The sequence below is a fragment of the Colossoma macropomum genome, unplaced genomic scaffold (genome assembly GCF_904425465.1).
Source record: "Colossoma macropomum unplaced genomic scaffold, Colossoma_macropomum, whole genome shotgun sequence".
NCBI classification, from domain to species: Eukaryota; Metazoa; Chordata; class Actinopteri; order Characiformes; family Serrasalmidae; genus Colossoma; species Colossoma macropomum.
This window is the reverse complement of record NW_023494804.1, coordinates 8,720,766-8,748,157: the sequence shown is the minus strand read 5'-3', so window position 1 is coordinate 8,748,157 and position 27,392 is coordinate 8,720,766. Positions and strand designations below refer to the sequence as shown.

The 27,392-nt window shown below is 41.9% G+C and overlaps 2 protein-coding genes across 2 annotated transcripts in view; both read right to left on the bottom strand.

Annotated features, from left to right (window-relative positions):
• Positions 1-105: 105 nt before the first annotated feature.
• nup155 (nucleoporin 155) lies at positions 106-13,006 on the bottom strand. The gene is made up of 35 exons (XM_036595153.1): positions 12,923-13,006; positions 11,474-11,636; positions 11,216-11,353; positions 10,968-11,064; positions 10,325-10,395; positions 10,063-10,155; positions 9,649-9,912; positions 9,414-9,487; positions 9,215-9,306; positions 8,986-9,083; positions 8,724-8,891; positions 8,540-8,640; positions 8,242-8,412; positions 8,044-8,154; positions 7,817-7,911; positions 7,628-7,713; positions 7,409-7,471; positions 6,972-7,122; positions 6,798-6,864; positions 6,185-6,300; positions 6,000-6,103; positions 5,771-5,904; positions 5,391-5,582; positions 5,173-5,311; positions 4,931-5,066; positions 4,663-4,816; positions 4,458-4,562; positions 4,008-4,162; positions 3,795-3,924; positions 3,536-3,649; positions 3,276-3,396; positions 3,054-3,164; positions 2,573-2,709; positions 1,347-1,453; positions 106-1,261 (listed from the first exon to the last, which is right to left on the bottom strand). The coding sequence occupies exons 2-35, from the start codon at positions 11,613-11,615 to the stop codon at positions 1,123-1,125; spliced, it is 4,176 nt and encodes a 1,391-aa protein (XP_036451046.1). The 5' UTR covers positions 11,616-11,636; positions 12,923-13,006; the 3' UTR covers positions 106-1,122.
• A 1,790-nt stretch (positions 13,007-14,796) lies between these two features.
• Positions 14,797-27,392, bottom strand: part of LOC118824375 (nipped-B-like protein) — a 32,456-nt gene continuing 19,860 nt past the window's right edge. The window contains 38 exon segments of the mRNA XM_036594479.1: positions 14,797-15,933; positions 16,115-16,291; positions 16,514-16,688; positions 16,807-17,150; positions 17,280-17,426; positions 17,522-17,722; positions 17,839-17,946; positions 18,071-18,261; positions 18,358-18,508; positions 18,510-18,532; positions 18,649-18,739; positions 18,832-18,986; positions 19,092-19,185; positions 19,295-19,435; positions 19,599-19,735; positions 19,893-20,001; positions 20,137-20,190; positions 20,317-20,415; positions 20,657-20,791; positions 21,413-21,559; positions 21,703-21,801; positions 22,041-22,143; positions 22,277-22,497; positions 22,640-22,726; positions 22,818-22,961; positions 23,082-23,174; positions 23,176-23,215; positions 23,310-23,392; positions 23,488-23,620; positions 23,728-23,828; positions 23,959-24,039; positions 24,141-24,292; positions 24,542-24,773; positions 24,997-25,083; positions 25,219-25,325; positions 25,471-25,557; positions 25,651-25,722; positions 26,087-26,272. Of these exon segments, the coding sequence (XP_036450372.1) occupies positions 15,562-15,933; positions 16,115-16,291; positions 16,514-16,688; positions 16,807-17,150; positions 17,280-17,426; positions 17,522-17,722; positions 17,839-17,946; positions 18,071-18,261; positions 18,358-18,508; positions 18,510-18,532; positions 18,649-18,739; positions 18,832-18,986; positions 19,092-19,185; positions 19,295-19,435; positions 19,599-19,735; positions 19,893-20,001; positions 20,137-20,190; positions 20,317-20,415; positions 20,657-20,791; positions 21,413-21,559; positions 21,703-21,801; positions 22,041-22,143; positions 22,277-22,497; positions 22,640-22,726; positions 22,818-22,961; positions 23,082-23,174; positions 23,176-23,215; positions 23,310-23,392; positions 23,488-23,620; positions 23,728-23,828; positions 23,959-24,039; positions 24,141-24,292; positions 24,542-24,773; positions 24,997-25,083; positions 25,219-25,325; positions 25,471-25,557; positions 25,651-25,722; positions 26,087-26,272 (5,159 nt within the window). The 3' untranslated portion in view covers positions 14,797-15,561.

Here is a 27,392-nt window from a genome sequence, read left to right as displayed (position 1 = left end):
AAACCATGCTTACGTCTCAGGGACTGCAGAATACTTGGCAAGAGGATGATCTTGAATGATTTCTGCTGAAATCAGTGTATTAAATATTAAAGAGAAAACAAAAACTGGATTGAGAGATTATTTATTCTTATTTCGTTGCTTTACATTACAAATTCGAACAATCAAACCTACTTCTGCAATTCAAAAAGAGGCAAGAGTTTTATATAAAAACCTGTAATTTAAAAAAGGTATCCAATATAGAATCTGCCTCGTGACAAACAAATGACATCTTCGTCTTAAATATTGACACTAGGCTACATGCCAAAAATTAAAAGGAAAAACAAAATCAGAAAAATCTGACTGGAATAGACGAGTACATGTGGACAGCAAATTAAAGACAACCTAAACCTTTGACAACCTAATGGCAGACATCCCGAGCACTAACGGTGGCTCCTGTGTTACAGCCAATTTTGAGAAGTGCTTTCAATTTCATCTCACGGGCACATTCTAATTAGACTACAGTGAATCCATGATAAAAGTAAGTGGAAATTTCCATCAATATGGAAGTGTCAGCAATGAGCTTACCACTGCAAGCACAATTTGAAACAGCTTCATCCAACAATCATAGGATTCTTTTGCTGTTTGCTGTTCAACACGGAAGCGGTAACAACCCCTTTTAGTTGTCTCCAGGTCTTGGACAAAGATTCATACACTTTCTTGCAAAATTATCATATCAAACACTTTGACAAACACACAACTGAAATCACTGAAGTTTGCAAAAAAGTCACTGTTCCAATCCCATCTCTTGTGAACCTACAGCACCCTTGAAAACAGTTTGGCAACTTAATTCCTGTATGCTTAAACAGATGTAAAAGACTTTCCAGGCACTAAGAGAGGTAAACTTGTAGATCAGAGATCTGCTGGAACTGTTTGAATATTTGAGGTTGCATATTTAAAGGAGTGAGTGCTATTAATACACTTTTAATCCCTTAGCATTTTTCCCCCATTTGAGTAAACTCTCCTAGGCCATTGGTGCTACTTTCAAACTCTTATGTGAGCACAGAAGTAACAGAACAGCAGCAATGAGACAAAAACCATTCAGTCATACATTCATGTTACTACGCAAGATGTCACGCTCTGGTCTCAATGCAGTTTCTCTAGTTTGGCTTGCAGAGATTTGAAGTTGCGAATGATTTCCTGCAGGGCAGCGTTGGGGCTCAGAGACTGAAGCTCCACCAGATAGCCACAGATGTTGTCCAGACATACATTGGTGAACCTCCGTCTGAAAAAAAAGGCAAGACATAGGGTAAGGGAGGTTCATAGCTGCGTGACAGGAATCCAGGGAACATAACGTCTTTGAGTTCTACCTGTCATATGTGGGCACTCTGCTGGGGTCGTCCACATATCCTGACAGAAGCACATGAATGCATTCTACTAAGTGGAGAGGCTTCTTTAGACGCTGCCAACATGGATCCTGCAGGAAAACCATGAGAAATTAGTGAAACTGGTGAAAGTTCAGGTCAGAAGCATGAGTCAGAATTGTAATGACTTATGGTATGTTGGTAGTGATATCACTTTAAATACACTATGGCAAAAAGTATGTGGACACTCCTTTTGAATTAAATTGAGTTCAGGTGTTTCAGCCATACCCACCACTAACAGGTATATAAAATGAATTACACATACATGCAGTCTCTATAGAAAAGCATTAGCAGTAGAATGGGTCGTACTGAAAAGATAGGCGACTTTAAACGTGGCACTATTCCAGGATGTGATCAGAAGTAATTTTGTGAAATTTCTGCCCTGGTCAACTATAAGTACCATTACTGTGAATTGGAAGCATCTAGAAGCAACAACAGCTCAGCCACAGAACGGTAGACCACACAAACTTACAGAGCGGGGCTGCCGGGTGCTGAAGTACGTAGCGCATTAAAATCGCCTGCCCTCTGTTAAATCACTCACTACAGAGTTTTAAACTGCCTTTGGAAGCTACATCAGCACAAGCCCTGTGCACTGGGAATTTCATGAAATAGGTTTCCACAACTGAGCAGCTGCACACAAGCCTAAGATTACTACGTGCAATGACGAGCGTTGGCTGGAGTGGTGTAAAGCACACCACCACTGGACTCTGAAGCAGTGAAAACATGTTCTCATTATCTGGCAGTCAGATGGCATCTATCTAGGACCATATAGTGTATAATGCACTCATATAATTTGCACACTCTTATTAACACACTATTGCTCTTAGGTTTATTCATCTGTCTTTGGAAAACTGTAGGGAAAAAAATGGATTATAGGGACATACCCCAAATCACAACGTGCCATGAACACATCAGTTCAGTCAACATATAGCCTCATATTCAATTAAAGTGTCTCTATATACATAGATATTGACAACTTATTTACATATAACCATTTGAAGTATAACATTTTAACTGACGTTCACAATAAATATTACATCAAATGTTAAAAATGGTACTGATAAGAACTAATCACTCAAATATAAAAGAGCACATAATCACATCCACACTTCCATGTGCTCTAAAAATGCTTTGCCGCTAACCGAAATACAGACTGATAGCAGGTCTCATACCCGGCTCTTGAAGAGCTGATCATACACTTCCAGCAGACGTGGGAGCTGCACGCCAATCTCCTGCATAGTGAAGGTGACAAAGCCCACGTCCCAGTTCAGCTTACACACCTCCTGCTCCAGAAACTTGACTAGGAACTCTGAAAATCAGAGAATTAAGAAGATGGTAAAGAAAAACGTCACCTTTTCAAAACTGGATTTCATCCTTTTTTTAAGCATTAAGTCAATTTTTAAGCAGAAGTCTGAAGTGGGGGAAGGAAAAATGTCTTTTAATCTGTCATCAGATCACAACAAATGTCAAATAAAAGCAAAATAATGAATTGCAGAGGCAAAACCCTTTGGCACCTAAGAGCAAATGCAGGCATGCCTTAGCAGGCAAAAAAGGGATCAAGGGAAGCAATTAAACAATTTATATTTGACAAGTGTTGACTTCAAGAGAGTAACCCTCAGAGACACTGTGTTGACAGAGGAAGTAAAATGGTACCCAGAGGAAAGTAACGTGGTGTTCCTGCATACAGCTTCCCCAAGGATACCAGCTTCAGACTCAAGGCCCGCATGCGGTCTGCTGGACTCATAGCCACACTGTCACTCAGCTCTGTAATTTGAAAACATAATAATAATAATAATAATAATAATAATAATAAGTAAAACAATCTTTACAACCGTATCAGCAGTATCATTCACACTGCTCCACCAGGAGACCTACCTTTCTCCATTATCTCCTGCCACAGAGACTGGACCAGGATAGGATCTGAATGGCCAGCACAGTGAATAATAGCCAACTTGCACTCAGACAACCGGAAATGGTCTGCAAACTCTCCATAAAGCTATAACAAAAAGAATGCAATTGAGAAAAGCACAAACTGAGGTAAATTACCTTTCCTCATAAAAAACACCCTAGTTTTCACCAGGTTCTGTGTTGACTACCGGCTGAAGTCTCTGCTACTGAGACCACCATGTGCTTACCTTGGTGATGTCCATTAGCTCAGAGTCAAGCTGAGATATTGCTCCCTGTACAGAGGGATGCTGTGAGTACTGTCTGCTCAGTGTTTCCTGAATCTGCACCTGAATACGCACCACCTGGAGGGCAAGAGATAGAAAATAAAGTAACAAGCTGTGAAAATCCAGCTATTAAACACTCATTCTGCCTAATACAAAGGAACAAAGGCTAGAAGACACGGTCAACATTCTGCATTAGATTAAAGTCTGGCTTGATCTTCCATACCTCCATCTTCTCTTCCAGTTCATGCAGGAACTCGCCATCAGCTCCCATGGATGAGATGCAAGACGAGCTCTTGGCTGAAAGAATGGCCCGGGAGATGTACTCCAGCCTCTGTTTCAGAGAAATCTCTGTGCTGCAGAAACACAAAGATACAATCTGTTATCTTTGTGCACTTCCAACTTACAGGCTCAGCTCCAGGAGTCTATGGTGACGCACCTGTGCATGTCAGCTAGCCTAGCAAGGACATGAGCCGCTTTGCCAAAGTTGCGGCTTTTCTCGTAGTAACGCCACAGGAGATCCATGTTGCGCACTTTGTTCTGGTCCTGCTTTATCATGTGCATTAAATGGTCCTCAAGGTAGGGAGAGTTGACCTATGCAAACCAAAACACAGAATCGGCAGTTAGCATTCATCTTCAAGCACCTTGAGCTGTCAGATGACTCTGCATTAACAGCAGTTTGAAAAGATAAAGTGGTTGGGTTGTTATGTCTGAGGAAACATATGCTTGTCCCCACTTTCCAGGTTGGTAGCTTTGTGTGATAAGGGGACTAAGGGGAGACCTAGCTAGCAGGTGGGAACTGGCCAAACTAGGGAGAAAACGGGGGGGGGGAACATAGATAAAGTACATACAAAAGTTTACTGACTCCAATGCAGAAAACGCCTCTTACCTCAAGGAGTTTGTCAGTGAGGTCAGCCTGGATGAGCCAATTATAAAGAGCGATGTGGAACAGTTCGTCTTGCGACCTCTGAGCTAAACCAAGCATTTGCTCAAACTACAAAAAGCAAAGAGATTATTAAAACTACATGGAAAAACTCAGATTTTATGCTTTGCCTATATTCAGGATGATATTCACAAATAAAAAGTAAACTCACATGGGCGGCAGCATCCTCATTGCTGAGCATATTGGGATCAGACGTCATAACTGGGGGCCCAGGCTGCTTTGGGACACTGGGAGACTGGGGAGCTGCTTTGCTCTGGTTCACCAACTCCTGCATGGTGTCTGTGATGCACTTATAACAAGACAACCTGGGCAGAGGCACAGCCGGTTACTGTTAGGTATTATGACCAGACACTGTAAAGGCTTGGATTAATTATGTTTGAGCATTCCGAGTATACTGAACCCTAGAGATGGTACATTACCTTTCCTGGAAGGCTTGCTGTCCGACAGCATCTTCCTCTGGCTCTCCGTTCTTATAGAAGTGTGGGCCCAATCTCTGGGGGTCTTTCTTATCAGCTGCTGTGAGGCACAGCTCTACAACACCCTCATAAAAACGAACTAGAGAGGAAATGAGGGACCTTTATTTGCCCATTGCTTGGAATTTTGAGATTACCTGAATGAGATTACCACATATAAACGAGTTATGCGATGTATGTGCATTCACCTTGTCGATACTGAGAACAAACAAGTGGCAGGTCCGTGTGGTGGCTGATCTGTTGGTACAGCCGTAATGACTCTTTGACCACGCGCTCCTTCTCTGCCTTATTCTGGACCTGCCTGGAGCTTTGCAGCAACTCATTGGCCTGAAAGGAGAATGGTAAAGTTTATAAGCAATGCAACTACTGCCTGTACTTAAACAGGTTTGAGACAGAAAACCGTTACCTTAGAACAGACACTGTCATCACTGCTGTACAAAAGGGGACAGATCTCACGCAGATGGCAGCTGATGGCATCTACAGAGGCACTGTCTTTTATGTAGACGTTGATGAGGGCAGTGATGAGCGCTCCGGTCAGCTCACGGCCACGAGTCACCACATCTTTAAAGCTGAAGGCTTTCAGCTGCTCCTGGAAATCCTGTAAGACAGGATGCATTATAGACACATTAGAAAAACGAGAGAGAATATGAGACAGAACGAAGGATGATGCGGGGGAAGGAACGGTCTTTTTCAGAGAAGAGGAGCAGACAACTGAAAGAGGTATCTGGCATTAAAAGGGATATAGAGGGGGCAGAGTAGTGAAAAACACTTATGTTGGGTGCACACCTTAGGCAGTTCAGAGATGATGAGGCTGAACTGGTGATCACACAGGAGCTTCCAGAGGGCCAAAGATTGAAAGGAGCGGTGCACCAGTTGCTGGATGCCCTGCAGGGATGCCTTCTCATAGGCCTGTGCTTCAGCTGTAAAGCAACAGCAACATAGTCATTCAGTTTTGCTCTCTCTCCCTCTCACATATACCCACACTTACACATACAGACCAAAATCAATTCCGTACTGTGGTATTTCCTTTGAAGCTCTTGCTGGACTTGCTGTGAGCTGGCACCATCTGGACGCATAAATCCTAGCAGCCTCTGCTGTAGGTTGGCAGGAGAGCTGAAACTGTGGGAGAAAAGACAATTAGCAACTGTAATCGTACCAATGTACAGGCAGAATGTGAAGGTCATGGAAACGGGCTCCTACCTTGCTGCACCTAAAGACGTGGGGCTGAACTGGGAGTTCTTATCAAGAAACTCCTTCAGGCCTTGCAGCTCCAGCAGAACTGTCTCCAGATCAGATGAACTTGCTGTGCTCTCCATCTGACATCACAAGAAAGGAATCAAAACATGATGAGAACATCAAGAAGTCAGACACTGCACACAATCATCATCAACCAAATGAAATACTGATACTTGAAGGACATTAAATCCAACATTAAAAAATCCAGGTACAAAGTATGCACAGCTGTTGACTTCCATAAAGCACATGAAGTCAACAGAAATGGTTAATGGTTTGGTAAACGTACAATTTAACGGAGTATGGTCCAATGTTACAGTGAAGCATGTATAGTAGAGTTACGATGGAAGAATAGTAGCAATAAATAAATTGTCGGTACTTGCAACGTCTTAAAAAAAATCACTTCAACAGAGCATGGCCAAGACAGAAGTTTAAATCAACTCATATATTATTAAGTTGTTCTACTACAACAACAACAACAACAACAACAACAACATTTCATTAAGGATCCCTATAAATTATTGTTGTATTTACAAATGTAATGAGTAATTGTCAATTTTTAACATATGTGCTTACTCACAATATTCACAGTTTGGCTTCCTTTACTGATCGTCATCTCCACTGCCAGACTCCCATCCCAAATGTTGCTGTTATAATGTAATAAATTACTATCAGAACAACTAAGCAAAGTATATGGCAAATAAATAAATAAATAAAAAATTAAAAAGTCCAAGACGCTTTTAGTCTGGCTCACCCAAGTATGCGAGCAAAGTAGACACTGATGCCGTTGTGCTTCCCAGAGAAGAGTACTTCAGGACCAGATGACAGAGCAGGAATGGCAGCACTACCAGGACTCATGGGGGTGGCAGGGATGAAGGGGGTAGACACACTAGGAGGCATCATACCTGGCACAGAGAGAAAGAGAAGCAGGCACCACTCAATGCATCATACCAGTAAAAACAAATTCTAAAATGAATATACATGTTCAAACATAAGGACTACAGAGAATGAAATATGTAGAAAGATAGCAAAGAAAGAAAAGAAAAAAAGAAAAATGGACTATTAAAAAGTTCTGCTAGCATTTTTATTTGATCAAAAGCAAAGCATGCTTTCTAAGCCAAAGCTTTGCATAAGCAGTAATTAATTATGCACATCAGGACCAACTGGTAAACGAGAAGATAGCTTAGGTACCTGGAGCTGGCGTAGCTAAGAAGCTGGGATTGGGAAAAGGACTACCAACAGGCATGGGGGACCCTACAAGTACAACAGTCACACACTATGGGTAAGAACTAGGCTGACCACAAATTGTAAGCAGTCAGTCACTACATAAGACATACTGCAAATTTAGTACAATCAAACAAACAATGTAACTGCTGGACTTGGGTAGCGAATACTAGTGTTACAAATCACCTGGTACAGGAGAACCAAGGAGGGGTCCAACATTGCTTGGTGCACTCATAGCAGAGGGGAAACGCATTTGAGCCTCTCCACCATACCTGTAGCAAAAATAAATTAAACATTTAAAAAAAAATAAAGCGCTTACAACGCTGTTCCAAGGTACTGAAGTAAAGAATAAACCAGCTACAAATAGGTGTAGACCTGAAGAAAGCTCGAGTGGCCCACAAGGAAACCTCTCTGTCACATGCAGCACTGGAGCAAGCCAAGATCAGAGCAGTGGCACATGCCTGTTCTTCCTGTAGAGGAATACAGAGCAGAAAGAAATTAATATAGCAGGCAAAACACACAAAACCTGTCTAAATGTGCTTATGAAGAGAAGGAAAATATAAACATTTAGGAAAATAAACACTGTGAAAGAGAATCCATACCCTGTGGAGTTTGAAGAATCGCTCAATCTCTTCACTTTCACCACCACCACTGCTTACCAGCAGATGGCGCAATTGGTCAACCGGTCTAAGTTTGTGAAAGATATGACTTCCCTGTAAAGAACCAAAAAGGTGACCATACTTAGGTAATTGCACACTGGAAAAGCAAGAAGGTGCAGATCAAGGAAAAGTGACCTATACCTGGGCAGAGAGGAGCACAAATTTCTGAGGTGGGATATTGTGTTGCTGAACCACCACTGGCGAATCAGTTATTGGAATGAAGTCCTTATTTAAAGGAGTTAAGATTTTAGGTGCTTTGGTGTCTTCAAGGGCACAGAGTGCCCATGTGTGTCCATCTATATTTGATGTCATCTGCAAAAGAGTGAGAGTATATTCATGTTGCAAAATTGTGAAAGACATTATGAAAAATATCTGAAAGGCATTACTGCCTGTTGCATTACTATGAAACAGAAAATTAAAGCATGAGAAAACGTTTAACCTGGGCCTCCATGAGTGGCTTCTTAAAGGGAAAGGAGTCATGGTTAATACACCACAGTATATCACTGTCCTCTGTCTCTGATGCTGTCATCAGCAAAACTCCTAAATCACAAAGCAAAACAAAAATTAGGCAAGCTTTACATGCACGAAACACCTTTCATAACTGTGTCAGTCTTGGGCTTTACCTTTGCTGTAGAGTGCCTTGTGTACTTTGGCAGGCTTCTGTAGGGTGGAGGAGGCTGAGAAGCCTGGGGGCAGCCGCACATGTACCAGGGCCAGCAGGCTAGGCCGGGCCATGTTCTGCCTGGCATTAGGTGGAGTGAATGGAGTGGTGCTGAAGTACAAACGTACACCTGCACAGTGCACACAAATTCCAGAGTTACTATGATTTGAAAAGAACCATTGTATTCCTTCAGATGAATCTGGTTTCCTTCCAAGGGCTCTTACCAGCATGAGTGATCGCCAGGAGCTGGCAATCAGAGGACTCAGAACGATCAATAACAGCAATCTGGACGATGGGTTTGAAGACAGAACGATCAATAGTCCTGAAAGAGACATAAAAGCAAGTGATAAAACGGACACCACTGGCTGACATGACACTTTGCACTCTATATGCACAATAGCCAAAACTATAATAACTAACTAGCTTGAACACATGCGTGAAGTGCTGCCCTACCTGGCAATATTCCCAGCAGCAGAAACAATCGAATTCTGAGACATGGCTGCCACTCGACTCATTCCCTGCCCATCTGCACCCAAATCGTAAACCTGGCAGAGGTACAAGTTGGTCAGCAGCATAGTTAAAACACAAACGCACTGAACAACAATTATAAATAAACAAACAAAGAAAGAAAGCAATAAAATTTTAGACCGACCTGCAGCACTCCTTTCTCAGATCTTGTGTACAGAGTGTTGCGTGAATTGTCAATAGCAATCTGAACAACCGGATCTATAACAGTGCATGATTCAGGGAGAAAATTATACAAATTGTGACGTGACTCCAAGACGCTGTGCATAATGAGGAAGCTAGTGCAATGCAAAAAATAACTTAATACCTGACAAAATCAAATGCTAATAAATCAGGTATGTGTGTTTATACAAGTTCCTCACCATCTTCAGAGAAGGAGAACTGCAGCAGGGATGGTATCAGGAAAGACAGGCTGCTCTTGGAGTGGTTTATCTTTTTGCAGCGCTGGCTGAACCAGCCAGCTTCAGCCTGGTAGGCAATCTCGTAGAGGCAGCCGTCCTTGCCAGCCAGAAAGATGCGTCCCAAATCCGTGGAGGTGATGGCCAGCATGTAGGTATTGTCCGTGGGGATGGAGTAGAGTGGGTCAGGGAGGAGCTGCATGGCTCCTGACATACTATCATTTAATCCTGTGAATTAAACATAAGCAGGAGAAGCTTCAGCACACCACTTCTGTCTTAAGCCACACATTTCAGCATTACTTTTTGAAGTACTGGAAGCATGTGGAGTTTAGTACTGTGATATGGGAATAGTCAGGTTGGTTTAAATGAGAGGCCTACCTGTCTGAGCCTTGGGGAAGCTAAGACCAAGGATCACCACATCCACAGGTGTGGCCAACACTAATAGGAAGTGGATGTGAGGCTGGAAAATTCCTGTGGGAGAATGAAGTTACCACATGTAAAACATGCCGTCTATAAAAAGTCTAAGTAAACACACAACAAGTGTACAGGTAATTTAAAGACCCAAAGAAAGAGCTCTGTACGAAGATGTTTTGAATGAGAGATTGAATGCTGAACAATGCAGCATTAGAAAGCCACTCACCTACTTTTGGTTTTACTAGCCCAACTGAAAGGATAGTTTCACTCAGCCCATCAAAATATGCCACATCTCCACTAAACAAGTGGGGAAGAAACACAATGAACATTAAAAAGGACCATATCTTACATTTTTCTTGTATTTCTTTTCCCTGGGCTCCACTTATGACATTTGTGTGAGTTTAAGCACCAAAAACAGCCCTAACTCATTTCTGCACAACCATTTCAAACCTCTCTATATCCCTTAAACAGGCTGATTTTGTTACTGTGCCTTTAAGACTGACATATGCAAGTGATCTCTATTCCGACTGACTGCCCTGTATTTAGCCTTTGAGTCGTCTTGAAACACTCCTTCTACCTTCAGTGTGAGAGGGGTAAAGCTAAACTGAGGTAGTCTGAACGAATGACATTTGTACATGTGGGTGTTGTGGCGACATCACAAAAACAATTACTCAAAACAAGCAGCTTAGTTTCCATATAAGGACTGGAGAGTGAATGGTATGTTCTAAAACTTTAACAATGTTTATCTCCTACAATCAAATTCTTTTACTCCAAAAAAGGGAGGAAAATTCAGTTTCTTGTGATATGGAATTAGGGTTAACCAATCTTGCAAATGTTTTATTACTTCTCACTTTAATGTCAGTACTCACCCATCCTCATAATTCCACATGAATATGTCATTATCTATTGTCAGCCAAGCCCTGCTGATCTCAGGGAAAACTCCCATCATGCAGTTGCACTGCATGTCTGCAAAGTGAGGGGGTTAAGGTATGTATTCACAATAATGTTGAAGTTAAAGTAAGTTAAGGTAAAGCTATTGTGGCATTCACATAAAGCAAGGCATGTAATCACTGATTAGTCCTGTCACTTCAATTGAGGTGTCCATATAAAAGGATACGGCTAAACTGCTCCACAAGCTCTGGAGGGAGAGGGACTCTGCGAACGGCACTCAGCTCTGGCAAGTTGGGCACACTGATAAGCCCTGGTCCCTGTAGAGGGTAATCCATGTCTGATAGCCCAGACAGAGAGGGCATATCTGACAGAGAGAGATGGACAGAGAAGAAACATCAGCATCTTCTGACCCCCCAAAAAAAAAAAAACATTCAGCATAACTGAGATAGTTAAACACGTAAATGACAGCCAAGGGAGTTCTTACTGTGTGAGGGCACATTAAGCAGCTCTGACAGGTCGGGAAAGCAGCGATCTTCCTGCAAGTGTCGGTCGATGAGCCGGCCTGAGTTTTCCAGAGCCTCTTGCAGAGCTGCTGCCATGCTGCTGGGGCCCAGGCTTGACGGCATAGCTGCAGTGATGGAACTTGCCTACAAAAAAGTCAAACAGACTTTTACATGTTTCAGCAACTTTTACATGCAATACCTTTCTAAAATAAACTGTCATAACATGTAAAGTACTTACATAAGGACAAGATATCCATTAACAACAGTCATTACTCTATCTTCATTTTAAGAGAGGCATATTTTGTTTGCTGATGGGTAGTAAAACCATTTATGGTGTTCCATTAGTGCTAAACACCGACATTTCAAGGTTTTTTTTTTTAAATCCAGCCTCATGATCTCAAAAGGAAAGGCGCTTCTGAATTGTTAATTGTTTTAAATCACAATTTGAAAGAGTGCGATTTTAATTATGTCCTGCATTATTCAGTGCTGTCTCAAGATGTTTTAAGCTGGGACATTTCAGCAAATAACACAAAGCTTGTTAACAGGCAGTCTGGCACACTACATTCAGCATTCAAGCAGCCTTTAGCACCTCAACCTTAAAAATAGATGTGCCTGAGCTTGAAAAAACAGGACTGGAGCTGAATTAATAGAAAATAAATCACATTTAAATTGCAATACTGATCAGACCAAGACAATAACATTATCATCTGTTCACTTCTTTTCTTTAACTGTTGAATTTTTTGAGTTTGGGAAACCAAAATTAAAAACATGAAGTGTCTTGTATCTTTTTTTTTGATGAAAACAGCAGTCGTGTAAAACGAAACCAGGCAGTTCTCTCATGTAAACACGGGATATAACGTCTTTACTAGGGACTCAGTTTTAGAGGAAAAAGTGAAGACTTTTTTTTTTATATCAAGTCAACTGTTCAACTGTAGCTAGCAGTATCAACCCATACCACGAGGCTGAAGTTGGCTTTCTGTTCGCCAGCTTCTTGCTCGAATTTTCCCGTTCCACCTTAAATGGTGCAGCAGTTGCGGCTCAGCCTCAGCCGACAGAATGGAACTGCTGCACCATTTAAGGTGGAACGGGAAAATTGGAGGAAGCTAAAAAATAAACAGCTGACTTCAGCTTCATTCACATACCTTATTTACGTTCACAGTTAGCCAAATTCATAGAGTTCAGTGTCTGAATTTCTAACCGTTACCGAAATAACGGCGTTTCTTTACTGCTGTTTTTGGTAAATCTGCATCACAGACGTCAACGGTTAATGCTAGCTTAGCTAGCTTAACAGCTAACCTAGCTCAGTCTGAATCCCAAACAAATCATGAAGCCATGAAACTCAACCGTTTATCAACGTTTATCCGAAAAAGCGCCGGCGAGGCGTTTCTAACCGAACTCACTCGTTTGTAACGGTTAAAAATGGAACTTACAGTTTAAAAACTACTCGCCGCCTCACAATTCCACACTCTCCCGCCAAGCTCGTGCGCTACAGAACGGCTTGCAATGGAGCACCGGGGCTTCTATTTCCGGCTCAAATATTTACCACAGCATTGGTTTTCATAATAAAAGTCCCTCTGGAGCAGTCGGGAGAACTTTACTACGGACTAACGTCAGGCAGAACCGAACCCCTAAAGCGCCATCGGGGAAAATATATATATATTCGCAACGGCGTTGGGTTCCCTTGCAATATTTTTGCATTCTCTCGCAAAGTTTATGCATTCATTTGCAATTATTTTGCATGGCTTCATGCATTAAAAACAGCTGTAATTCACTTTTACATTTACATTTTCCAACCGCTCTTCATCCCTTAGAATTAAACCGTTTTTGTTGCTTTGCCTTTATGACTGACAAACATTAGTGACCTCTGTTCTGATTGGCTGTCCTGCATTGTGCCTTGTTCAAAAAGCAGCACTGAAAATCGCAGCTTAGTTTCCGTAAGTGGACCGTATAGACTGGGGAATAAACGGTACGTTTAAAACAAGATTTTTTTATATTATATTGTACTTTTATTAAAAAAAAGTAAGTTTTGCATGATTTAGAATGAACATTCGTGTTCTTGGTCAGTTATAGCTTCTACCTCTCTGTGCTGAATTGTTCTGTTTCCTTAGAAGGTCATAAACAGCTTTAATACGGAGCAGGCCTACAGATCCCCATTAGGTACGTGTTACTTTGTTTCTTTATTACACCATGGTTTTATCATTTTTAAAATGGTTTCAGCAAATAAGGTATTAAAGATTTTCACAATCATGTTTTGACTAGTCTGGTCTATGTGACAAATCATGAGAAGCCTTTTAGAGGGCAGTCCACCCACCCCATGACGGTATCAGATTTCATACTGAGCAGGGCTGGCAACTTCGAAATTTAAGTTCTTAAAAAGAAATAATAAAAAAAAAAAAATCAAATCGTTTTAACAAGGCATTGAAACACAAAATCCTAATTATTTATGTAATTTAATTCAGAAGTCTTCAAATCTAAATCCTGAATCCAGTCCTGGATTTTATAATCACTGGCAGATATAACACTGGTGGCCAAACAGTTAAATCGAAAGGTCTGTTTACTAACAGTGATTACAAAATCCAGGACCGGAATCAGGATTCAAGGTATAGATTTGAAGACTGCCGACAGTCTCAAGGGGGCGGTTATTTTTCCACACACCTGTGTGTATATATATATATATATATATATATATATATATATATATATATATATATATATATACACACACACACACACACACATATATATATATATATATATATACATACATACATACATACATATATACATATACATATATATATATATATATATATATATATATATATATATATATATATATATATATATATATATAAATAAATAATTACCCTAATTTAATTACATATCAATTTGATGACAGGCACAAAGCTTTTTCTGCAACCCACAAAAGACCTCAACCAAGTGGGGAGGAATCATGTATAGGATACATCTAGCCAACCCTGCTACTATCAGTAGTTTCAAGGAAGTAAAGACCAACAGTCCACCCTGCTAGGAGTAGACAGAATGGTCACAATATATTTCTTTTCGCAAACACAATGGAAGAACGCTGATCTGAAAATAAAAGGCCATTCAAACTAGGGCAAATGTTTGATAATGGCAACCTCTGTCTTGGTGTTCTGCTCTGACTTTACATGGAAAAAAAACAGACAAAAACAATCAAAACATCAAAGTTTCGAACAAGGGAACACGAGGAGCAATTTAGGTTGTCTTCCAGGTGCTACTATTTAAAAAAATAATAAAAGTCAAATGCAAACAAGACAAGTAACAAAGAGAAGTAAAAAAATTTATTGCAGTATTTGTTCCGCCAGAAGTGCTGGGGATCCCTTTTTTCTCTCTAGGGTGACCTAATACATCAAAATCTACATTTACAAAAAAAATCTCCCCCTGCATGTAGGCCACAGATACTGCATGCTCTGCTTTTAACAGAATAAATTATGTCCAGGAGACTCCATTGTACAGCATGAGTAAACAAAAAAAGGAGTAAAACATAAAGCAGAGGAAATATTTAAAAGTTTCTTTCCCTGGACACTGAGCTAAGCTAAAGAAATCCATCCGGTGCTAGGTTTAACTCCAAGAACACTTTATTAAGAACATCAACAGACTAATTTCCAACATTCACTTTAAGTTTATTTTTTTTAAACAGATTTTTTTTGTCAGAGATATAAACATTTTTGTTTTCGTTTGTTGTTTTTTTTGTTAAACTATGATACAGTGGGAGTAAAAATCACACAACCGAGTTGCTGCACAACAGCGAAGGAGCTCCCACACAATGTTTTCCAAACATTTCCTTCTGTATGCGTTTGTCCTGTTTAACTTAAAATGTGTCCAGTATTCTCTCCTGCAGGTCCTCGCGAGTTTAAAATGCTTTTCCTCCCCTCCTCCCTCTCTCCGTGCACTTCTCATCACAAAAGTGAAGCTCAAGGTTTCGTGAGTCTGTAGTATTCTTTTCTTTACTGTCTGGGTTTAGAAAATGTTGGATCCCAATAAAGTTTGGCTGCTGAGAGTTCACGTAAGAGTAACTGTAGTTTAATTAGCTGGAAGTCCCCTCCTTGGCTGCGTACAGTGAACGTAAAGTCTGCACCATTTTATTAGTCAGCTTGTGCGCACTTGTCAAGGCGATTTTCTTGTAAATGATGTCCGACTCCTTGATAGTGTCCACCCAAGGCACCAGTTTGCGTCCGTCCCGTTTCTTGGCCTCGGCCCAAGTGCCGGAGTAGGAGCCGGCCATCCAGTGCACGCTGTAACCGTTGCTCGTCTTCTGGATGACGCGAGCTATCTGCGGCCGGTCCTTGTACTTCGGGCAGCAGATAGCGATGACGTCCATGGCTTCTACCGTTTCATTCATTTGACCTGATGCCTCTGCAGAGTCGCCGCCACCACCTCGTCTGGTTCGCCGTGACGACTGTAGAAGAATATTGAAAAGGGAAAGTTTACAAAAAATGAATTTTAAGAAGTTTCTAAATTATTATACAACAATCTAATTTGAAAGATGAACAAAAAAATGTTTATTTCTCCTGAATGGAAGTACATCTTTTTGGAAATGGAAATCAACTCTCTATAAAATATTTATAATAGAGACTTACTCCAGGCGCCTTCTCATCTCCATCGCTCTCTTCATCGTAAGAGTCAGCAGCGTTGTTCTTCGGGCTGGAGCCTCCCAGAAGAGCAGTGATGGCTTTGTTTCTGGCGTGGGCGCTAGCCGACGCCTCACCTTCCTCATCCTCCTCATCTGGGTCCAAGTGCTCCATCAGTACCTTAAACTGTAGAGCAAACTCAAGTCAATTTGCGTGATGAGTTATGAAAATAGTGAACTGTCAGCCTAAGTCAGAGATTAACTTGATCATCAAGCCATATAGTGGAGATGAATTACAATGCCAGATGCTACATTTTTTTTCACCAAATGCTGTGAATATTTAAGAACGTCAATCAACAAGTCTTAGAGTCCAGTAGACAACAACTCAATCAAGACAAAAGCTACTTACGTCCAAATATTGCTTGACTATCTTCCTCTTGATGTCATAGGTGAGCTCGGTGTTGGATAGGCTGTTGGTCAGGAAGTCTATCGTCTGCCGTGGACTGAAATGCACGTTGTTTTTTCTGTTAACAGCCTTGTCATACACTTTCGCTGACTCCGTGGGAGAGTACTTCTGGATTTTGCTGTTGAAAAGAATACGAGTTGAAAACAAGACTCTATTCCAGTAATTTACAGTGAACTGGTTTTACAGGAATCACTTCCGACATAGTGTTAGGAGTTTAATCAATGAGTGACGCATACCTATCTGAGAAGCCATAGAGGTTCTTCAGGTGCTGCTTGAGCACTAACAAAAGCAGGATGCCCTGAGAGGCATTCGCAAAATCCAGTAGAGGGAGGGGGTTGTCCGGGAGACGGTCCATAACTTTATCCACGTCCTCAACGTCCAGGTCAGAGTCAGAATCAGAGTTCACTGCAGCCATGGCCCGCTTGGGCTTCTTGGCCCTGCGAACAACCTCCTCTTCGTCGCTGCTGCTTTCCCTGCTGCTTGATCGCTCCTCTTCATCATCTTCCTCCTCTGAACTGTATTTCTTTTCTCGCACCTTCTTTTTCTTCTTTTCCCGCTGCCTTGGTTCCTTTAGCAAAGACTAAATGGTCAAGAGGTGAGTGTTAAAACAACAGAGCACAAAGTTAATTGATTGAAATAAAGAAAAAAAAAACAAGGAGAATAAATAACACAAAAAAAACAAAACAAACAGTGACAGAGAGCTGGTCACCTCTTTGAAGGACTGCAGCAAGTTGCTGCCAGACACAGACAGCGTGATGTCAATGTGGTGCATGATGAAGAGAGGCTCTTCCTGGGTCTGGTAGGGGAAATATGCCAGGTTGTCAGCGATGAACAGCAGCATGTTCACCTCCGTCTTCTGCAAGGAAACAGAAACAGTGGGTTTAGAAGACTCACTAATGTCACAAGCCACTATGATACCTCAACCTGTCCCATCTGAATGAAACAACTCACCGCGCTGTCGTCGAACAGGTTGAGCAAGGAGACGAGGAATCCTCGTCGGTGCTGTCTGTTTCCTCGCACCATTGTAAAGAGATGGGAACAAAGGGCTGTACCGGCCTCGTCTTGACGGAAACCTCTGATGAGGGTGTCCTGAGATGCCAAGATGGCCTGCTGCACCTGGTAGGACATCTTCATCCCTGCCACAGCCTTCATCTGGTTTCATACAAAGATTGGATGAATCAGTATACAACACTACCAGATGAACAGTGTTAGGTCATATAAAAATTGGTTCTAAATGCTGCAGGTGTAAACAGGCTTAGGTCACTCACATGAATGAATCCTGTGTACTTCTTATCAATTTCCACCAGCTGCTGGTCTGCTTTATTCCTCATTGTAGGCTCTGGGTCTGTCCCCATGGCAATCAAATAGGGTACACACTATGCAAAAATAAATACAAAAGCCATTCAGACTCGCTGGATTAAAGCAATACGCGAGAAGCCTCCACTCAGTATAACATTGAGTACAATGGGTGCTGCTTAAGTTAGTTCTGCAATTCCGTACCTGTACAGGATGAATGAGGCCCTGGTTGAGCGTAAGGGCGATGACGTTGAGGGCAAAGTGTCGCACGCTGGACTGTGTGTGGAAGAAGGCCTCCAGTACCTGCTTCAAGTACAGCTGCATGATGGAGCTACTCATGCCTGAGGAGATGTCTCCCATCTCTTTGAGGTCTTCTTGCTTGGACAGCTTCTTCCCTGCAGAAGCATAGAACAGTCAGAGGTTCAAACAGGACAGCTCTGCTCACAGTCTAAATGAAAAGGTGAACTAAGGCTATGTGGTGGGGAACTCACACTCTCTGTCAGCCTCCTGCATACGAGAGTCCTCCTCCTGCAGGTACGTCTGCAGATTCTTCAGCACCTGGATCTTCAGGTTTACCGACTTCTTCCTGTCGGAGAGGAGGCCGTTGTACAGAGTCTTCACTTCAGGGACAAACATCAGTCCCTGGGTGCTGGATGAACAGGAAACCTAAGAAAAGCGGTGGAGCAATTTAGTTTTACATACAAAAGATATTTTTTCTTTGCCTGTAGTCTCCATTGGGAACACATTACAGCATGCAACAGACTTTAAAAGCTAAAACATACCTAAACCAATGATGGCCTTGGTCTGGACCTCCTCGTCCTCATTCTTGGTGAAGTAGAGAAGGAGCTCCAACACTTTGTCCTTTATGACGACCTGCGAGAAACAGACCATACCAGATATAAGTGACTGGATGTAGAAGGTCGAACCCGAAATTCTGTGTTCAGTAGAAGATCCCATAATTATACCTTGTTACTGCCTTTGAACTCCTCACGGTCAAAGTCAAAGTGCCTGCACAAAGCCCCCACAGTAAAGAGGGAACGGAGCAATGCAGGTTTGTTGGACACTAGGATCGTGCTATTCGGGTCCTCCTGATGCTGGGTCTTCAGCTTGTTTAGAGCCCCTATGGAACATTGGTTTGTTAAGTACACTTTGTCAGCACACAATGCTTCAGACACACAAATCAGAAAATTAAGATATGCAATAAACTTAACTGCAATACCCTTACCATAGTATCGATTAAAACAAGCCCAGACGAACTTGTAGTTGTGAGTGACCTTGTTTACTACTGCACCAAGACAGCTCACACAATGCTGCACAACCTGAAGAGGGCAGAGATAGAATACAACATTAATGAAAGTAAATGCACGTTCTTGATGCACTCCAAGTCTCTCTCACAGCAATGTGAATTTTAACTGACTCTGTACTGACCGTCATGCCATATTTGATGATGAGCTTCATCAGGTCTTCCTCTATGGTGGTGAGAAAGGTCTCGCTGGGGTGGTCCATTAGAGGCACCACTAGCTCCAAGATTTTAGCCACATTACAAATCACCATGAAATCATTCTGGTTCTGTATTTATGGAAGACACATGGAAGAAATCACTCAACAAAACTTTCAATTTGAGAAGTCTCTACTACAAAATGCATCATTCTGGAGTGTGGTTACACTAATGGGCCACTAGATGGCCACACATCTCCAAAGTTTAAACACCGCAAAAAAGTTTGGTCCTCACATTGCACTTGGTGGTTAGATAGGGCTGCATGGTCATGGCATGTTTCACCATCAGCTGCGCTCGAATTTTGCTGAACAGGTATAACGTGGTGATGCAAGCCACCAAGCGATTTGAGTTTCCCCCCTTATTCTCACAGTCTAAAGAATGACAGCAAAACAAGAGAACATTAGAAACCGAAGAAAACAGTATATCAAAAGGTGCTACTGAAATTTACCACAAATGAAAGGTGTGCTTAATATAACAGATGAAACTGAAAAAAACAAAATTGTGGCCTAAATTGCTTAAGCACAGTACCATCGGGAGACTCTTCATATTTGAGGATGTGCTCCACTAGATTGTCGACGAGCTGAGCGCAGGCCTTCCTGGCCGGCTTGTAGGAGGCGTCTTCCTCCGACTTTAGCAGCTGCACCAACATTAATACATGAACCACAGTGAGAAAAGAGCAAAAGGACAGAGAACACACACACACACACACATGGTGCTACCACTGTGCATTACCACATCCTGCATGAAGCTTTATGGACAACAGTACACTCACATTCTGAAGCAGCTGTTCAAACCAGTCATAACCAGAATCCCTGCACGCAGATACCTGTCAAGAGAAATTATCTCAAGGTTCATCATGCATGAATACTGTGAGATACTGTCAATAAAAATAAGAAATATAGTCGACATCCAAATGAGTTTTGTTAAATTAGGCTCTTAATTTGTTGCTTACCACATCAGTGATATTGAGGATCTTCCTGGTCATGGCTTCTTTATCATGGTTTGGAGTTGGGGTGAACCAGAGCTTCTGGAATGTTTCATTCACCAGTTTCTGAAGTACAGAGTTTAAGTCATATCAACTGTTAGCAAGGGGAAAAGAGATCCAACCCCTTAAAGTTGTGCATTTGGCTGACTGAAGGCAGGAACACAAATAGGCTATGTTAATATAATAACAAAAAAAAATATATATATAAAAAAAAACAAAATATAGATGAAAAAATAATCCCGGACAAGCAATGAAAAGTACATTAAAATAAATAAACAAACAAAAAAAAAGTTGGAAGGACAATCACCTTAATGCCTTCTTCATCGTTGACCCTTCTAATCATCTTCACACACATCTCCGTGATCTTGTTAAAGGTGGGCTGCTCCAGACAGATGTCTCGCAAGATCTTGATCACCCTCTTCCTCACACTAATGCCCGTGTCCTGGAGTAAGGAGCCCATGCATGAGCGTTCATAACGATGCACTCTCATAATTTCAACATGATATACTATCCACAGCCTATAGGTGGCGGCAAAGTGTCACTGAGGATTTTACCTAAGGTGAACTTTCATACTTAGAATGAACTTTAATCTGGAAAGGGACCGTGTCGTCGGCACAGCTGTAACTCTCATTGTTCGGACTGCAGTAGGAGCTATTCAACATAAATGCCTAAAAGGCAGCACATTTCAGCTAGGGCAACTAAGGCCAACATGAGCGTACAAGAGAACCACACTTTCAGATGTTTTTAACTGGAGATGACATACATTTTTGCCCAGAGGACCAAAAGTGAAGATGAGCACAGAACCATGGATCAGGTAAATCCCCATGTAATTCATCTATGTATTGTATGGCACTGCCTATGTAAAACTCATGTTACTGTCAAATGTTTCCCATCACATAGCCAAACAAACATTCTTTGTGGGGTACAGTTTGGAAACCATAATATACAGAGCTCTCTGCTCATTAGCCCTTAAGTGTAGACAGGGAACAGTACACAACCTATACATTTCACAAGTTTTTGGACTACTGGGGCTGTCAGAAGAGTCTAAGGCATCACCACGTACCAGTATTCTCTCAATAAGCATGTCGTAGTACTGCTCGGTCAGCTGGGGACGACTTAGCACAAATCGTCCAAGCAGCTCTACGGCAGCCTCCCGCACACTTGTGGAGTTGTCCATCAGCCGCCCATGGACTCCACGCTGCATGTCCAACTGCGCACACATACACACAAATACATTATCTCTCTCACATACACTCAGCAGAATCAAGACAAAAGAAACACTCAAGCCTTTAAAACAGGCCTTGTCCTTTTCAACAGGTTCTGGTCAGACAGGTGCTCTGTCCTGTCACTCACCCTGGCCAGAATGCTGGGGTCCACAGCTACCACTTCAGACAGACACTTCATTGCTTTCGTTCTCACAGCTATAGCACTCTCTCCCAGCACTCTCAAGATCTGACCAACACAAAGTAGGAGACCTTTGTTGACAACATACTTCACAAAGTACACAGTATACACTGGAAAACTGGAAAAAATGTATTTGTCAGTTTTGAAAAGCTTTATTTAAATCTTTTTTGTCTTTATAAAATTATTATGTTTATATATATAATCGTTTCAGTCGTGTTTCAGCAATGTTCCACCAAAGATCTTAAAGTTTCAAAAGCTGTCTGAGAATATGAGAGCATTGTAATTACCTGCGTTAAATAAATATCAAAGCTCTGTGCAAACGGCCTCATAGAGGCCAAATATCGCACAATTAAACAGGCATCTTCATAGTCCACTGTATCCGAGTTCATTCTGAAGGAGAAAAGGTATGTTGAGTTAGAGTCTGTTTGGACAGTCGTCTATCTACGCTGGGTCTGTACTCACAGACCACAGACAGAAAAATGCAACTCAAACACAGGTGAGGGAGAGGGCTGGGAAGGCTTACTTTAGTGTGCTGAACTGTGAGGGCGCAGTCTTGATTATGGACCGCAAGAACTTCTTGCGCGCCTCAGCTCTCTGCATAATCTCGCCTGTAGTCTCAACATCCTTGGCATGGTGCTGGCCCTCTGACGAGTCTTCTTCCTTCTGATTCTGGGACTTCATGGCCTTCTCTGTTTCTGTCGTGGTGTCCCGGAACCACTGAGCTATGTAGAACTTCCTTGCAAACTGGCAGGGCACAAGACAACACAACCACTTAGATACAGGCCTTGAGCCATATTAAAGAAAATAAATATTCAATTAAAGGAAGATTAAGTAGAAAAAGCATTGAATGGTTCAAATCTGAAGTGTCAGCAATTAGGGTCCTTACCAAAAGAGAAGGGTCAGTCTCCACATTTTCATCCAGGTAGTCCAACAGGGCCTTCTGCAGCTGCTGGGTCTCATCATTGCCAGATGCCTAAATGAGAAAGTAATAACATTTATAAACCTGAAATAGGGAAAAAGTATTCTCCTCTGGCGTGAAGAAGTGGATATGACTGTATGACTACCTCTTTGAGGATGCGGTCTATGGAGCGCTGATCCATCTTACTGGTGACTGCGTCCTTCCTCAGCCGAGCAGCAACTGTGCCCAAGTAGTCCAAGGAAGCTACTCTCAGTGCCATCTCTGTCTGCTTGTTACTGAACTGGTGCACCTAGGGACCAAAAAAAATATAAATAAATAAATAAAAACACACACAACAGGGATGGTTCTCATCTGGTGCTTCAGAGTGCACCACACTGATAAAGCACAATTAAAAGGTGGAGCCACTCACCAGCAACCGGCCGAGGAGACTAAGGAGCAGTTCAGCAGCAGGCCACTCAGGCTTGTTGACCGTCGAGAGGAGGTCCTGCACAAAGTTTTCAAAAGAGTGGCCTGTAGTCCTCCTCACCCTGTTTGCTACCACACCTGAAAACCACAGGCAGGGGTCATGGTTAGAATAGTCAGTTTCACTGTATATTTCATTGGAATGTAAGCACTGCATGTCTAAGACAGTCCTTACTTTTTGAGGAAAACTGATAGGAAGTTCTGTGCCGTCCTCATTGCAGTCTCATACGAGTTTGTGATGAGGACATCCTGGTCCACCTGAAAATAACAGTTTACATGCATTCGTCAGGGAATTTTTTTACTCTTAAGTTTAAAATTAAATTAAAACAACTGGAATTCCAGCGTTCCCTTACTTTTTTGTCATACTCATCGTCTGTGTTGTCCTTGTCAGTAGGCAAATGCACTACACACTGAATGAGCTGAAGCACCAGAGCTGTCACCATCTGGATGTACATGGGCTCCCCATCAACATCACTGCTGTTCAACCTAATAGACAAAAAAGGCAGATGTTTTCAAGGAAAAGTAGATTTTACCAATTTCAAACTTCGTATATTGGTCTTCAAATACAAACCAACAAGACATAGCGGATTTACCTAAAGTTTCTTAAGCTCCTCTTGCTGGTGGGCAGCCTGGCGAGGGAGGTAAAGATCTCCTCCAGGATTAGCTGCCTGTGCTTCTCATACCGGGAGAAGACCTGAGGAAGAAAGACAAAGGCAACCATATTCAAAATGGAACCTACATCACAGAAGGACTGAAGGTGTGTGTGTGTGTGTGTGTGTGTGTGTGTGTGTGTGTCCGTCCATCAAGTATGTGTGAAAACTTACAGCGGTAACTAGCTTAATGGCACAGAGCTGGAGCTCACTGACATTCTCCACAAAGAACGGTGTGATTCCCATAGAAGAGACCTGCAGAGGCAGACAATTATTAGCACTGAGTGACTGATCCTTTTAATAGATTCACTACAGAAATAACACCTCCAGCTGTGGTGAAACAAGCAGTGGCTCACCTGCAGGATTGTAGTGTCAGTCAGAAGCTGGATCTCTAGCAGCTCTGAGATGTTGCTGACGATGTCACACACTTTGTTGTAGAGCATGACAATCACTCTTTGCTTGTGCGTAGAGCACTTGGCTCGTTTGGCTTTCGAGCTCAACATCACACCTGTCAAAGACAGGCATGTAAAGGACCAATTAGAATTAGAACTTTTGACCAGTGCAATAATTACATGATGTGCTTGGACATCTTAAATCCAAATGCCCTTCCAGTGGCACCAAGAAAAAAAAACAAACAAAAAAAAAGCAGCAACAGCTAGCAGAAACCCCACAAACAGTACAACTAAAGAAAGAAAATATTTTCTGGAAAAAGGGCATTGCAGTTTCATGACAACAACATTGGGGGCTCATCACTGACCTCCATGAGGATCCACTCTGTAGACAGGGTCATACTGGGGGTAGAGGGTGTTCTGCAGGTGGAACTTGGTGTACTGTAGCACCCTCTCAATCACATCCTCAATGTAGACTGCCTTGGGCATCTGTGGCGAGGTCATGATGTTCAAAGCAGTTAGACAGGCGTCGGCTGATTTGGTCACCCGCTCCATGATGAGGTCACGCCACAAGCGCTCCTCGTCCTCTGCATCATTGTCCTGGGAGGAGAGGGAGGGAAAAGAGAGAGGGAGTGAAAAAAGAGAGACAGAGAGAGAGACAGAGAGAGAGAGACAGAGAGAGAGAGACAGAGAGAGAGAGACAGAGAGAGAGAGACAGAGAGAGAGTGTGAGGGGAGGGAAGGGAGTATCTGACTGCAGCATTTACAACAGAGCTACAATTGGAAATAAAGTCATGTTTCTACAAAAGCTCAGCTGCACTCACATGGTTCATAAGTGTGGAGAGCTTGGCTCCATCCTGAATGTTTTTCTCCAATATGCTCAGCACCTTCACAAGCTTGTCAGATGGAATCTGCAAAGCGAAGAACTCAAAGTTAAAACCTGACATAGACACACACTCAACTGAATGTGTAACACACAGCCAGTGTTGTTCCAAATCATCTCCACAAAGTTATAAGCCCCTCCACATCAGCTAGTAGCAGCATACCCTGTACGCGATGCCCATGGCTTTGATTTTCGCCGATTCACTGCCTAGCTCATTCAGCTGGTGTTTCCCAAGGAGCAACTCCTGAGGGATCTCGTCCTCGTCTGCGGCTAAGTAAGGAATGGAAGAATTTATTAACTCTCTATCTAATGCTCTCACGACACCACAGGGATTCAACACAGTGGAGAACAAATCTAATGTCTTTAGTGGACAACAAATCAAAATAAAATTAATGACCATTAAAAAGTTACATACCTAGTGATAAGTCCACATCCTCCAAGTTTTCTAAAATGTTGTCCACACTTGCTGAGAACCTCTTAAACGTTGAGGAGTCCATCATTTCTGGTGGGGAAAAAATGCAAAAATTCAGAGCCAATGTTAACCTTAGAACATTATCAAGACTGTAGGAAAACCATGACCAACATCTGAGCTTACCTTCTGGAGTTAGCTTCGGCTCATACGCTTTCCTCTTTTTCTGCTTCTCCTTCATCCTCATCTTTTTGGCAACTGAAAGCAAAAATGCCCCATTAGGCAAGACATGCGTGGGCCATTTCACAGGCTTCCAACTCTTTTTAGAAAATCATTTTCCAGGACTTACATATATTATAGCTTTTTGAACTGTATTTACAAACATTCTTAACATTCAACATAACCAATCCCTAACAATCCCTCATCAGTTGGTCGGTCGCTTACTATGAGTAGTGACTCACCTCTCCATTTTTAATGCTACATTTTGTATCATACGCACACGCTGGTGTACTTTACAAGGCAATCGTACATAGCATTCATCTGTCCACATGAGACAATGCAGGCTCCAAACCTCACAAAAATTTTGCCATAAAGTAGTGCTCTTTCTATATTAGAAACTCACTGTCCGTCATGCTGGGAGGGGGCGTGTCATCTTCAGAGTCGTCTGGACTGTGGTCTCGGTATCGGCTACCTGAGCCTCTGCGGCCATCATGGTGGCCACTCCGCCGGCGCTCTCCAGAACCCCTCCGGTCCTTCTCCTCATACTCCCAGGTCCGGTCCCGGTCCTTCTTGGAACGTTTTGGGGCCGCTGAGAATCCCAGAAAGAGAAACACTCAAATCGGACTGTGTTTGCTTTACCGGGGTCATTATTCTGATCAACCAATTTCCCCGTTCCCTTTCATTTTAATGATAAAAATAATAATAATTTTAAAAAATGCTTTGCGACGAAATAGTACACTTAAAAAGGTAAAAGTGTTAGTGTAAGATAAACAGTAATAAAAATAAAATAAAGAAAAATAAAACAAGGCAATAAAAATACATAAAATTATAAATAAAATTGGTTGCAGTAAATTTGTAAATCAAAGCTACATTTATTTAGCTATTACTTCCTTTGACTTGTTTACTTCACTTGATTGCATAATTATGAAAGGTAAGAAGTACAGAAATGGGCCTCTCCAATTCTTCTGTAATGTATGCAGGGTATTGAAACATGATGGAACATTCAGTGAGGTACACAGATCCTAAACCATTATCAAATTGAACTCAAACAGTTTTGGGTACAGAAAAAAAATTGCAACACAGTTCACTCATCTTTGGTGTTAATGGAATCTACATAGCTCCCAAATGTCAATATAACTTCAGTGATGGTACTGTCTTCATGCTTGCAGATTTGCATACTCAATGAGGATAGGAGAAACTTACATTTGTGGTCAGTAAATATATGATGAGTTTCATTCAAAAATACTGTACATCCATTTGTAACAATTAGGAACACGCTTTTGAAAGAATTTAGAGCTGACGTATAATACAAAAAAATAAATAAATAAAAATTGTATTTCTCTAATAAAGCTGGTATTAATAATAAAATAGCACTGATATTTCTTGCGTGTGTAAAGCCCACTCCCAACAACATACACCGACCGGCAACTTCATTAAAGACACCTCCATGTATCTACATTCTTTGTCCATTTTATCAGCTCCATTCAGTGTAAAGGTACTTTGTAGTTCTACAATTACAGACTGTAGTCCATCTGTTTCTCTGCATACTTTGTTAGCCTCCTTTTACCCTGTTCTTCAGTGGTCAGGACCCCCACAGGACCACCACAGAGCAGGGTATTATTTGGGTGGTGGATCATTCTCGGCACAGCAGTGACACTGATGTGGTGGTGGTGTGTTAGCGTGTGTTGTGCTGGTACAAGTGGATCAGA

Excerpts from the sequence above, each read along its gene's own strand:
- nup155 (XM_036595153.1), bottom strand. The coding sequence starts at position 11,615 with ATGCCGTCAAGCCTGGGCCCCAGCAGCATGGCAGCAGCTCTGCAAGAG. Across the intron at positions 8,641-8,723 it reads CAAGGCACTCTACAGCAAAG|GAGTTTTGCTGATGACAGCA; the intron begins GTAAAGCCCAAG and ends TTTGTGATTTAG. Across the intron at positions 7,123-7,408 it reads CTTAGCTACGCCAGCTCCAG|GTATGATGCCTCCTAGTGTG; the intron begins GTACCTAAGCTA and ends TCTCTGTGCCAG.